Source organism: Protopterus annectens, chromosome 7.part0, assembly GCF_019279795.1.
Source record: "Protopterus annectens isolate FY-2018-M chromosome 7.part0, PAN1.0, whole genome shotgun sequence".
In the NCBI taxonomy this organism is placed as follows: Eukaryota; Metazoa; Chordata; order Ceratodontiformes; family Protopteridae; genus Protopterus; species Protopterus annectens.
In genome coordinates, this window is record NC_056739.1 from 908,341,994 (window position 1) to 908,355,030 (window position 13,037).

Sequence of the window (13,037 nt, forward strand, 5' to 3'; positions counted from 1 at the left end):
TGGGAAATAGAAAATTCACCCCAGGTATTACTCCAGTGGCTCTACTTGACAGAGGCACTGGAAACTAAGGTTGAGGTGGCACGATGCCAGGGTAATCCTATGGGCTAGGTTTGTAAAGGTTCCAGGGCCATTAGCCTAGTATACACCTATGGACCTAGAAGCTGTGAAAGAAGCCATTGTTATCCCCACTGACAGGAAACCAACTCTAGACTCCAATATACTTAATTATCACCTCATTTCTAATCTTCCAATTTTTAGGAAAGGTTATTGAGAAGGTTGCCTTTAAGCAGCTTCAGACCCATGTTATAAATAATAGACTCATGGACCCCTTTCAATCTGGCTTTTGCACTCACCAGAATACATAAACTGCCATTGTCTGGATAGTAAATGTTCTAATGGCCAGAGAACATTAGAATGATGTTCAGTATTGGTCCTCCTGGCTATCTTGGTGGCATTTGATTAGTCAGTCAAAAGACCATGGTCAGCAGTATTACTGAAGCCTCTCCTCTGCATTCATAGATTCTCAGTCTCTTTTCAAAGAGTTTGTTCAGGTTTAAACACATTTTCTCCAAACCCATTGAATTCTGGCATTCCACAGGGTTCAGACTTCATTGTGAATAGTCAACATGCTTCCATCAGGAGACCTTATCAGGGAAAGGAAATTGGCATACCATAGTTATGGAGATGACACTCAAGTCTACCTTTCCTTCTCACAGGATTAAATAGTGAGCATGTATTCCCTAGCTGACCCATTCTAAAATAAGGTTTAATCTTTTCCTCTGTTAATACTATCATATAGTTTTTGGTACAATTTTAGTAGTGTAATAAGAGTTTTATATTTAGAGGGATTAGCTTTATAGTATAGTTATATTTGTAGTCAGTGTAGATTTTCTTTTAAGCTTCTTCCCTCTGCTTGCTGCCCCCGACCCAACCAATTGGCCCATTCATTCCCCCTTCAGAGGTATTGAGAAATGCTTGAGAGAAGCTATAATTTAGACAACCATTGTTTTTTTTCTTCTCTAGCTCTAACCATGTGACACATGCCCTGAAATGGTCTCCAAAGTTTGGTATATAATCAGCAGGAAGGGCATATTGCCCACTTCCACAAGTAACGTAACCATATTCCTAGAAGCCAATGATCTATGCTGTCTCTGGTCTTCACCAGGGACTGCACCATGGGACCATGCACTATCGGATGGAGCTGCTCCGTTGATGCTGTGTCATGTTTACATTCCACCTGCCAGTCCCAGCAGGTACTTAAGCCACTAATTGAACTTGGGCTGCCTGGATCGTAGTTGGGGTTTATCTCTCTATAGCATTAGAGATGGCCGATTGTACATATTTTTAGATTAGAGACTGTTTTATTCGTAGTATAGTTTTCTGATTCACAAATTATAGTTTATGTTTATTTGATTTTTATTTTTTTTTTATTTTAAGGAATCTTAATTTTAATTTCTAGTGGACCGATTTAGGTGGGCAGTGTTTTTTAGGGTCTGTGAGTGTATTTTGTATCCACAGTATGAAGTATTTCTTTTAAATGTGAATGAGTGTGTTTCCTTAAGTTGAATCAGGAATAAGCTAGTGATAAATGCTTGATGACATGAGTAGGACAGCTATAAAAATATATATCTACATTTCAGGTGGATGCACATTGATAACACCCACAGCAGTGTCCATTCTTAGAATAAATATAAATAGTGTATGTGCATGCATGTGGCTAGACAATCTGTATACCCCCCCAAAAAAGTAATGTGGTTTGATATATCAGTACCATGGAATCAAGGAGTAGCTTGAAACTTTTTTTTAAACAGAAATGTGTTTATTTCCACTCAGTCACTTCATCTGTATGTTTATGTGTTATATAGAAGCAAAAAATATAATCAGGTGAAATTTGCCAATGAAATGCATGAATAAAAGAAGTTATTCCATTTATGCTTCTCTCTTTTTTAATGCTGTACTACCAGATAAAGAAAACCTGTCAAGTGCCTGAATTCCCACCTAAGAGGCTGTCAAACTGGGGCTCAAAGGAAATGGAACATAAACGTCTTAGTCTAGAGGTCTATATTCAGGTAAACCACCTTTATTTTTCTGTATATGTAGCCAAGTCTGGCAAATCATTTTGCCTCAGTCCAGTTTCTAATAGTAACCTAAACCACCACAGTCTGTTACTTCTCTGACCACATTTGGAGTTTTTAGATGGAAATTGAAATTAAAACTTTGTATACTAGATGTAAGCTCTTCTAGTCTGTACATAGGTGATCTAATTTAAGATTAATCTTGAAATGTAAGCCTGCACAGCTTGAATAGCAGGATAAAGTCCTGACTATGGCCCAGGCAATCCGAGTTTGATTAGTGGCTTGGGTGCTCAACACTGCAGGCAGTGAGGATGGATGTACCCATTCTGGGGGATGAAGGGTGTACACACTTGGATGTGCCTCATTAGTGGTCGCTGATGGAGGCCATGGACATGTGTGTGTGGGGGGAGGCTGTGTATGAGTCACCGAGATGGGATGGTATACCGGCAAACCCACTGCATGTCCTTCCTTAGGATGGGACTGATATGGGTAGGAAGCGGGAATGTAAGAACAGAAAACACTCCTTAGCAGTGGTATGATGCAACCTCAGGGTGCTTTCGTTTCCTCAATGGCCCTGAATACAAATTGCAAATAGTCCAGAGAAGAGTTGTTGAGTTTGGTACACCAGGTAAATTAGGAGAGGCCTGTGGGAAACGTGAAAATTATTTAGTGTCCAATTATAAATGTAAGTGTTACAAGAACAATCACTGATCACCACTCACCATTGCATGCAAATAACTTGGCATGCTGTAACCTTAAACTGTCTTACATTTTCATTGTATTAGATAGCAAGTGTAGTGTATCTAAAACATATTGGAGAGACACAAGGTACTTTGTGATTATTTACCTCATAGGCTAATACAATTTTGTTGCTGATACTTTTGACATTTATTCATTATTTAAGACAAAAAGAAAAATATCTGAACCACCACGCTGTAGATAAATGATATTTATTAAAACACAATGTAAGTGCTTTCAGGTTATACACCCTTCTTCAGACAACTTACAATTCTCTAAAACAGTTATTTAAAACACTTGGTATCCAATCACATTTAATATGATACTGGTCCCAGACAACCCAGCACCTTTAATCCCCCTCTAAGTCCAGTGATAGAGATTTTTCTAAAAGCATGTGAAAGTGACATAGCAGAGTATTTGATTCATAAACAGCAGAATGTTATTTATAATTTAACTGTGGGTCAACGGCAGGCATTAAAATCATCGATAGGCAATAAGCATATTGCTATAAAGCCTGCGGACAAGGGGGGAGCAATTGTAGTAATGAACACTGAATACTACATCAATAAGGTACATGAGATGCTATGCGATGCTAACACTTATCAACAGTTATCTCCTATTGAGGTAAAATGATAGAAAATAAAGTGAAACATGATTTGTTCAACTTTAAAGTAAGTAATCGGATTACAGAAAATATCTTTAGGTTTATATGGGTTGAACACCCAGTTATTCTTTTATTTAAAGCTCTCCTAATAATACATCAAGATATTGTAAACCCTCCCCTTCACCCCGATTGTTTCGGGCAGAGGTTAGGTAACAGAAAACCTTTCTATATGGACTGAGTCTAAACTAAGGATATGTTTAAACAGTGTACCAAGAGTGCTGAGGGATACAGAACTTTTTTTTTACAATCCTTCCTTGATTATTTAGAATCAGATGACAACTGTGTGAATTGTTTGTCACTTTAGACATAAATAGTCTATTTACTGTTATTCCGAAGGATTATGACTTGACTTAGCAGTAGAAATGTATTTGAATCAAGGAATGGCTTTGACACCCAGTGATGTGGACAGGGTTTGCATGTTTTTAGATTGTGTTTTGAGTAACAGCATTTTTGTTTTTAGAAATAGTTTTTATCATCAAAACAGGGGTGTAACCATGGGCACGCCCTGCGCAAATTCATACGCAAACCTGGTGTTAGCATTTTGGGAGGACCAAGCCAATATTTAATGTGACACATAAGTGGAAGGCAAGTTTAAAATACTATTCCCGTTTTGTAGATGACATGTTTTTATTGTGGGGGGGGGGGGTACCCGACAGGAGCTATTTGAGTTCATAGCTTATTTGGAAACAACTACAGATTTTTAAAGATTCAGTGCAGTTAGTTCTGATATATGCATAGATTTTCTGGACGTTCATTTGTTTAGGAACAAGGAAAGAAAAATCGAGACTACTTTATACAGAAAGGAGTGCTGGAAGAATAGTCTTTTAGCCCAGGATAGCATGCACCCTAGACATCTCTTTGATAATATTGTGAAGAATCAGTTTTACAGAACATCCAGATTATGTACAGCTGATGAGTGCTTTAGGCAGATGTCATTGGAATTAATGGATAACTTCAGTAGAAGAGGGTACCATAGAGGAACTGTACAATGAGCATTCCACCAATGTGAAGAGGAAAGGGTTACTAAAGCACAGCCATGGTTTTCCAAGGGTAACAATAGGAATGCTTTCAAGGCAGAAATACACAATAGCCAACCATTATGGGTTAGTTTTAAATACAGTAAAAATACAGGGGGTATCTAACATTATTAGACAGAATTGGGGTATTTTACTAACCGATGATAGGCTGAAGGATATCGTAACTGAGCAGCCATTGTTTTTTTTTTTTTAAAGGAATAAAACTCTAAAGGATCTATTATGTAATAACAAACGCCCAATTAACACAACTACTGGGGTCAAAATCAAACACCAAGGTACCTTTCCATCCAGGCACTGAAAAGTGTGCCAATATGTTAGACAGAACAATTTGTATATTCATCCAACTACGAAGAAAGAATATTCTTTGGCACATTATGCAGATTGTCACACTACTAATGTCATATATTTAGCCCAGTGTAAGGAATGTTGTTCATTTTATGCTGGAAAGACTAATTGCAAATTTAAGAATAGAATATTACAACACATTCCAGCTATACGTCTAGGCAATGTGCATAATGCCTTATATCAGCATATTAGTAAAAATAATGGTCATACATTTGACTTTATGGTACTTCAGGTTATAAAAATGTCCAGAAGAGGGGGAGATTTGTGCAATATAACAGAATACAATGAGACCAAGTGGATTATTGAATTGGGTGCTGACAGATCCCCTGGTATTAATGGTGTGATCCCAATTAAACCCACCCTAAAGATGAGGAGGGTTCATTACTGAATGTGATTGGATACCAAGTATTTTAAATAACTGTTTTAGAGAATTGCAAGTTGTCTGAAGAAGGGTTTATAACCTGAAAGTGCTTACATTGTGTTTTAATAAATATAATTTGTCCACAGTGTGGTGGTTCGGATATTTTTCTTTTTGTCGTTTGCTGCTTGGATTTCTGAACCTTTGGTGTGGAGGCTCCTCTTGTGTTTTTTTGGATTCATTATTTAATCTCATTTGTTGTTTTTGCTCTGCATTTTTTTCTTTGTTCTTGTCTTAGGACATATTTATATACAATTTGTCTTTGCATTCTGGCCTGGGTTGTGGATAAAATGGTCAACAAATTTGGCTACTTACCTAGTATAATAAATAATAAAAAATAGTAAATAAATAAATAAATTTTTGATATTTTCTATTATGCTCAACAAAAGTATAAATCATGATTTCACTAATGTAACTAATATCACTGTAATGAATCATTTCCATGTAGGTAGCAGTAGAGCTTTGTGATTCTTTTGCAAAAATAGGGGAATTCTTGTAAATATAGGAATCTCATCAATACATAAACATTAAGCATACATCTTTTAAACAAATTCACAGTAGTCCACAGAGGAGTAAAAACAACCAAAATGAAGAATTCCATCCCAAAATATTGAAAAACATCAAGATTCACTCCAAACCACCTGAAATACAGAAACTTTAATACATACAAAACACAAAGCTTTCAAGTACAACTCTTCTGAAGTTCTGAACCAAGAAGGATTCATCCATATTGTACAGGGTTACAGTAGGAGCAACAGGATTGTACACAGTACTGACCAAGCACACAGAAAGAGTTAGTAAACTGAAACTAAAAGGCATCAGTAACAAGCAGTGACCACGATACAGTGTGGTTCACACTAGAATACAAGTGGGGTATGGATTGTGCAGTGGTGCAGTGGTAGCGTTGTCGCCTCACAGCAAGAAGTTCTTCGGTTCGATTCTCAGCTGGGGTGCCTTCTGTGTGAAGTCTGCATGTCCTCCCTGCTTTTGTGTGGGTTTCCTCCTGGTGCTCAGGTTTCCTCCCACATTACAAAGACATTCATCTGGAGCATTTCTCCACAGGCCTCCGCTGAAAATTGGCTCGTTCCAAGTTAGACTTTTCCGGTTAACAAATGTTAAATAAATAAAATAAATAATGGAGACTTGAGCTAAGAGGCGTGCATGAGATGCTGCGGGTGGACTGTACAGGACTTGGTAAAATGGTGAGGATTAAATATGGAAATTATTATGGAATGGTGAGTGCAAGTGAGCTGTGGGTTTGGTTCTAGGGAAGTGGGTCAGAAGAAAGATCAGAAAGAAAAAAGGACGGGGAGCCATTAAGGCTGAAGAAAGACTGAAAACCTCAGAAAGGCAGTATAGGAGAAGGAAAAAAGGCATTTAGGAATAGAAAGATAGGAGATGAGAGGGAAAAGCTGCTGACAGGCTAGGAAAAGAATGAGATGAAGGATCAGGGCAGCTTAGCAAAGGAGAAAAGGAAACTGACGGGAAGAGGAAACTAGCATGGGGTTACAATGTTTTTCAGGTAACAGATAAAAGGAAAAGAGAAGGCAAAGATGTTGTCAAACTGGTTAGTAAAAGGAGGGACATGACAGAAGGTGGAGAGATGCTAAATAATTTGCTTTCACAGTGAAGCAAGGATAGGCGACACAGTACTAGGAAGTAAGTAGGGAGCAGGAGAGGAAGCTTGGATAGATGAAATCAGTTCAAAAGGAATGGAGCATTAGTTGGAGAAACTGGCTGGGGTGAAGTGGGAAGAGATGAGGTCTAGCAGCCAGGTAGGCTGCCTGAAAAGTTTTTATAAACCTAGCCAAAGTAAAAGCAAAACTTCCAATGGAGGTGTTCCATCAGTCATTATACAGTTCATGGATATCAGAGGACTGGAAGAAGGCAACAGTTGTGCTATCCACAAAAGAAGTAGGAGAACCACTTCTAGACATAAGTTAGTCACCATGACCTGAGATGATGGTAGTGTGATAGAAAAGCTGGCAATGTTTCTGGAGTGCAGCCAACTCCAGAAACATGTCAGCATGGCAACAGAACCAGAACGTGCTGCCAGATGATCACAATTAATGACTTGGTTAAAACACAGGTGGCTAGGTGGTACAGTCTACCTAGATTTTATTAAGCCATTCAGAACAATCATATCTGCAATGAATATGGAGCTCATAAAGATGACTGATGATCACAAGGTAATGGCTGACAAAACTGAATCAACACCTTCATAAGTCCTGTTATGACTGAAAGACAGGACACTATCACAAAATCAGACAAAAATTACAGTTTTGGAGTGAACACCTTTATTAAATAATCACTTAAGACACAAACATATTAATATAAAAGAAAACAAACCATATTAACATGTTTCCAGTTACAACATTATACATCACACTTCTTTTAATCATCAGCAGTCCAGCATTTTATTACTCAGTTCCTGCCTTCCCTTAAACCTCACTCCTCCTTGTAATCAGTGAACATTATTCTGCATGCATTTCTCCCACAATTACATTTGTTTCTATGTAATTTGCTCCTTTTCTTTTCTAAAGATCCCACTTTCAGTTATTTTATCTCTGTTACAATATTCAATACTTCAAATACAGTTGGTTTAGACTGATTTCCATTTTCTAGTAATTGCTTTTTTGGCAGTCACCAGAATTAAACTTAAGGCTTAACTATGTCTAGGCAATTCAGATTTTTGTGTCCCACCTCAAAAGAAGGAAGCATTGCCTTAGTTATACCCATTTGCTCACCCAATATTTCTGACACAGTACTTTGAATGGAATTTTTAAAATCTGACAGCTCTTACTCATTTTAAAACCCTCCCCAAATGACCTTATTACTATGCTTACATTTATGTTTCTTGTTTCCTATTTTGCGATCTTTGTTTAATTTTTAGCCCATGTCCAACTATCTCCCTCCCATACTGCTTTGCACAATATCCATTTAAAATCACAACCCTACCTAATAGTACCCATCTAGTCCACATTGTATCTTTTTCTTTTCCCAAATAAAACCTCATCTCTTCCTGTTTTGACTACATTACTATACTCTAGCCTTTAATACCCGTCCATTCCTTACATTCCAGAGAAGATACCAGGACAACCTACCTCTCCTTTTATAGGAAATACTTCTCTCCTTACCTATCCTCTTCCAGCTTTCAGAATCCACCATCACTGAATCTCCTGCTGTCCTACAACTTCTTGATTCCTGTTTCATTGCTACTTCCCCACTACCTCACATCTATAAAATAGAGATTCCTGTACTTAAATTATGCTATTTGTCAGCTTATCCTGTATTGTTCTCCTCCTGCTGTGCCAACTACCAGCAGGTTGGCTATATCTACAGCGTTTGTGTATGTAGTGTCCTTGACCACCAGTTCTGAGCAGATCTGAGTGCTTCCTTTGAAATTGTGGACATGTGAAGAAGGCCTTATGATTTTCTTTAGTACATGTGGCCAGTTTGGACTCGAAGTTTGCTTTAGAGGATTTCACTAGTGCTCTTATTTGCTTGCTCAGACTAAGGAGAGATTGTTTCCAGTCAGGCACCTGCTCCTTCTTGGTCCTGGACAGCAATTCATTTTATTATAGAGTTTATTGCAGATGGCCACCAGACGGCTTTACTCATCCTTGAGGAGGATGATTTTGTCCTGTTGGGTGTTTCTGATTCTATGCAGCTATATAAATGCTCATATAGTATTTTGGTGTAGGTTTGGAAATTTGTGTCAGTTCCTACGGAGGGGGAGGGGGATGTGAAGCTGTTTATACCTTCCCTCAGGAGGTTGTAATCAGCTTTAGAGAAGATTTTATGTTTGACCCTAGCAAAGGGGGTCACAGTCAGGGGAGATGGTGACTTCAAAAGTGACCGCTTTGTGGTCGGATCTTACCAGGGAGGATGACACTGTAAGGATGTTGCAGTGGTTTCTCATACTGATTAATACCAAGTCCAAGATATTATCACCTCTTGTGGATGAGTTGATCAACTGGTTCAAGGCATTTGCATTGACAAAAATCAAGGAATTTCTGGGCATTTGTGTTTTGGCATGAGTAGTTCTTCCACTCAATGGTTGGCTAGTTAATTTAGCCCAGGATCAGGGTAAAGTTTTGAATCTTGATAGATTCGAAGAGGTACAGATAGGTGGAGTGAACATCTTGAGTCAAAGTTGGGGGCCTTTAGCTAGCTATGATTTGAATAGGGGTCTTGTCAACAGTTAACTGCATCTGGAGTGTGTCCTGTGATTCATGCTGTTTGACCAGCCTGGAGGTGTGCATGTCTTTAATATATATTGAAACTCCACCTCCTGTTGCCTTGCTGCACACAGTTTGGGGTTCAAATGTATAATAGGATGAGTAACCTGGTATAGCTGGGATGTTCTCTGCAGCTTTGAACCAGGTTTCTGTGACTGCACAAATTTCAGCATCTTCCAGGGTTAAGAATGTGTGCAATTAGTGCAGTTTCATATTAAGACTCCTAGCATTTAGCAGCATGACCTTTAATTTGATGAAATTTTCATGTTGGTAGTTTTGACCTCATGGCATTGCCTAAAAAAAGGCACTATGGGGGAGGCAAGAGCCTTTGCCAGAAGCCTGAAGCCCAAGGGAGACAGATGCAGGCCATCTCTGGCAAAGCATCGTGATCTATCAATCATGTCTTCCCAGGCTGTCAGGTACTGGATCCCCTTGGAATGACACCAGAAACTAAGCCAATTGTTAAAGTCAAGTCATTTTCTGTTTGTACTGTGGCATCATTCTGGGTGATGGTAGAATGCTGTTTAAGGCTAGGGACATACCTGCCTGGGTCACATATTCAGTGAGCTCAATCATGTCTCTCTCCATATAGTCCAGGGAGGTACATCTCAAGTCATGTCATTCACTCCAACATGAACTATGACTGAGTCATAACAGTACCTGTTATTGAGAGACATGAGTGCATGTTTGATATGGCGGAGTCTGGCACCTGACAAAAAACGGACCGGGACTTTCTCCTTATCCAGCCTGATGAGAGACATCTGTGTGTCTCACAATGGATTTCCCTATGACTATTGCACTGGGTTTATGGTTAGGCTTTAGTGGCTGTGAGACACAGGTGTGTGGACTTGTGTGTGGTGTGTGGTGTGGTGGGCTGTGAAGTTCGTGTGTGTTTTTGCCTCAAGGTGTCTTTTGTTTGGATATGTTTTTGTTGAGGACCTCCGCATATATGGGTGTGTGTTGTGCAGGGGAGGGTGGTGTTTGTGTTGACGACCTTCTCAGTGCCAGATATGCTGGCTTGTGAGGGAGAGAGCACAGACTCTAGGTTCTTAAAGTAATTGCATCTCTCACAAATTGTGCTCCTAGGTGGTAGTAGTAGAGGGTTGTGCGTGTACATGAGGCAGTTACTACACTGTCTCAGGATGCCCATATCAGCCAGACTGGCAGGAGAAACCATAGGAAATTATGCAACCATATTTGTCAGAATCTGAGGGAGAGAGGCCATTGAGAGCTAAGGGAATAAAGGGTGGAAGCTCTAATATGAGTACTACTAGGTGATTATACAAGTGCTACTAAGGGGAAATTTGTAGGTGGAATACCTTGCAGCTGTGGTGCATGATGCACAAATAAACCCAAACTAGCTCAAATGTGGGGTTTAAATACCACAAAAAAATAGAAGATTCTAGTAACACAGAAATCTAGCCAATCCTGCTAGCCCCTGCTTTCTTTACCAATCAGCTTGTGCCAGACAAGGTCCAGGCAGCCCTGCTACTTTCACCAGCAGAGAAGATAGGCCCCCTACCAGCACAAGATAGCTGCCAGAAACACAGAAGGCAAACACAAGATGGCGGCTTCAAACACAGAAGGCAAAACCAGCTCTGGATGCACCAAACCTGTATCCACACTATGCTACTCAATTTAAGGGTTAGGAACACAGTAAAACTCACAGAAAGACACAGATTAACCACCTACTGATAAAACCAGAACTCACAGTATGAAAAAAATACAGTTCAACAGCTATTGATTGGACATAAACTCTAACTCCCCTACATCTAGCATGAACTTATATGGTTTCACACAACTAATTAATAGCCAATAAATCCCCTATTAGACTGGATCCTAGTATCATACCCTAGCAAATACTCCACCACTGGTACAATGTCGGACTCTCTCAGTCTATATGACTAGACGTCTCAGACATCCACCTAAACAGCATATTTATAAAACAACACGTAACCTTTCCAAGTTTAACCCAGAAATGTTCATTACTAACCTATCATATATTAGCTGGAACTTCCTAAAATCCTCCCCTTAGACAATGATGTAATTGAACTAATTATAACTTTTCTAAATATCCTAAATAGCCTTGCACCTCTTAGAAGGAAGAGACTGATGACAAATAAATAATGCAACATGGTTATCCAAAAAAGTTGAATGCTAATGCAGGATACAGAAAAAGCATGGAAAGAATGGCAGAAATATAAACTACCTTAATATCTTGAAAACTTCAGAATAGTTTGCAATTATTCTAAAAAGCATATAAATGAAGACAAATAATACACTATAATAACTTTCAAAATAATACTAAATACAACCCTAAAAAATGTTGGACATCTATTAAAGAAGTCTTACATCCAGACCAAATATTCAACCAAAATCCCTCTCCCAATAACTCACCACTCGAAACTGCAGTGTGGTTTTGCTCTTATTTTATAGATAGTGTAGCATCTCTAACCAAGGATTCCTCAACATCTACTCCCAACTCTGCCCAACAGTCACACATGAGCACATTCACTTGTACCTTCAAACCTGTGCCCACATCCTGTGTAAAACTATTCCATTTTAAACCATTCTCTTCTTCAGCTGATGACCTTCCAAGCAAGTACCTAAAAATAGCAGCCAGTAGCATTACCAGTGCCTGTCTTAATCCTTATGTATAGGTCAAGCTGGGAAGCCCATGTTCCCTCTCTCTGGAAAAACCCACACATTATCCCTCTGCACAAAGGAGGTAATTCAACAGACAATAATAACTTTAGGCCTATAGCAATCTTATCTTCCCTCGCTAAAATACTTGAAAAATGTATTCAAAAACAATTGGTAGACTAACTCCTGCAGGCAGAACTCCTATCTCCTACATAACATGGCTTCTGTCCTTCCCATAGTACTAGCACTGCCCTTCTAACCTGTATAGATACTGTCAATAAAGTTAGAGATAATGGCAAACTAGTCTCTTCCTTATTTCTAAACTTGTCTAAAACCTTCAACACAGAAAACTTCTACCTCAAATGTCCTCACTAGGTCTGTCTCAACCCACCCTTCTGTGGTTCAAAAGCTACCTGTCCAATACGTATATGTCAGTAAAATGGCACTCCTCTCTCTCTCTCCTTACCCTTACCTACCCGGCAGCACAGGTGTACCACAAGGCTCTATCCTTGGTCCCCATCACCAACACCCTCTATACTTCCAAACAGGCCACCCCAATACAATATGCAGATGATTCCACTCTCATTTGCATATCTGGCAACATGGTACACCTCCAAAAATTACTCAGGAAGCTTTAACAGTCACTGAAATATGGCTTTGTAATTCACAAGTCATGCTCAGTACCAAAAAACGACCAAACTACTACTTTCTTTCCCACAAATCCCTCTCTCATGAAAAAGACAAAATTGAAAGTCCTCTCTCTTGGTAATACAACCATTGAAGTCACCTCTCATGGCAAACTGTTAGGAGTGATAGTGGATGATAATCGTACATTCAACCTGCATATACAAAATTGCATTAAAAAATCATCAAAAA

At 39.0% G+C, this 13,037-nt stretch overlaps 1 protein-coding gene across 1 annotated transcript in view; it reads left to right on the forward strand.

Moving 5' to 3' along the window:
• The window catches only part of SNX22 (sorting nexin 22), a 355,160-nt gene that overhangs the window by 246,588 nt on the left and 95,535 nt on the right, over positions 1-13,037 (forward strand). Inside the window, exon 3 of the mRNA XM_044077484.1 lies at positions 1,965-2,069. Coding sequence (XP_043933419.1) covers positions 1,965-2,069 — 105 coding nt within the window. The remainder of the gene's footprint in view (positions 1-1,964; positions 2,070-13,037) is intronic.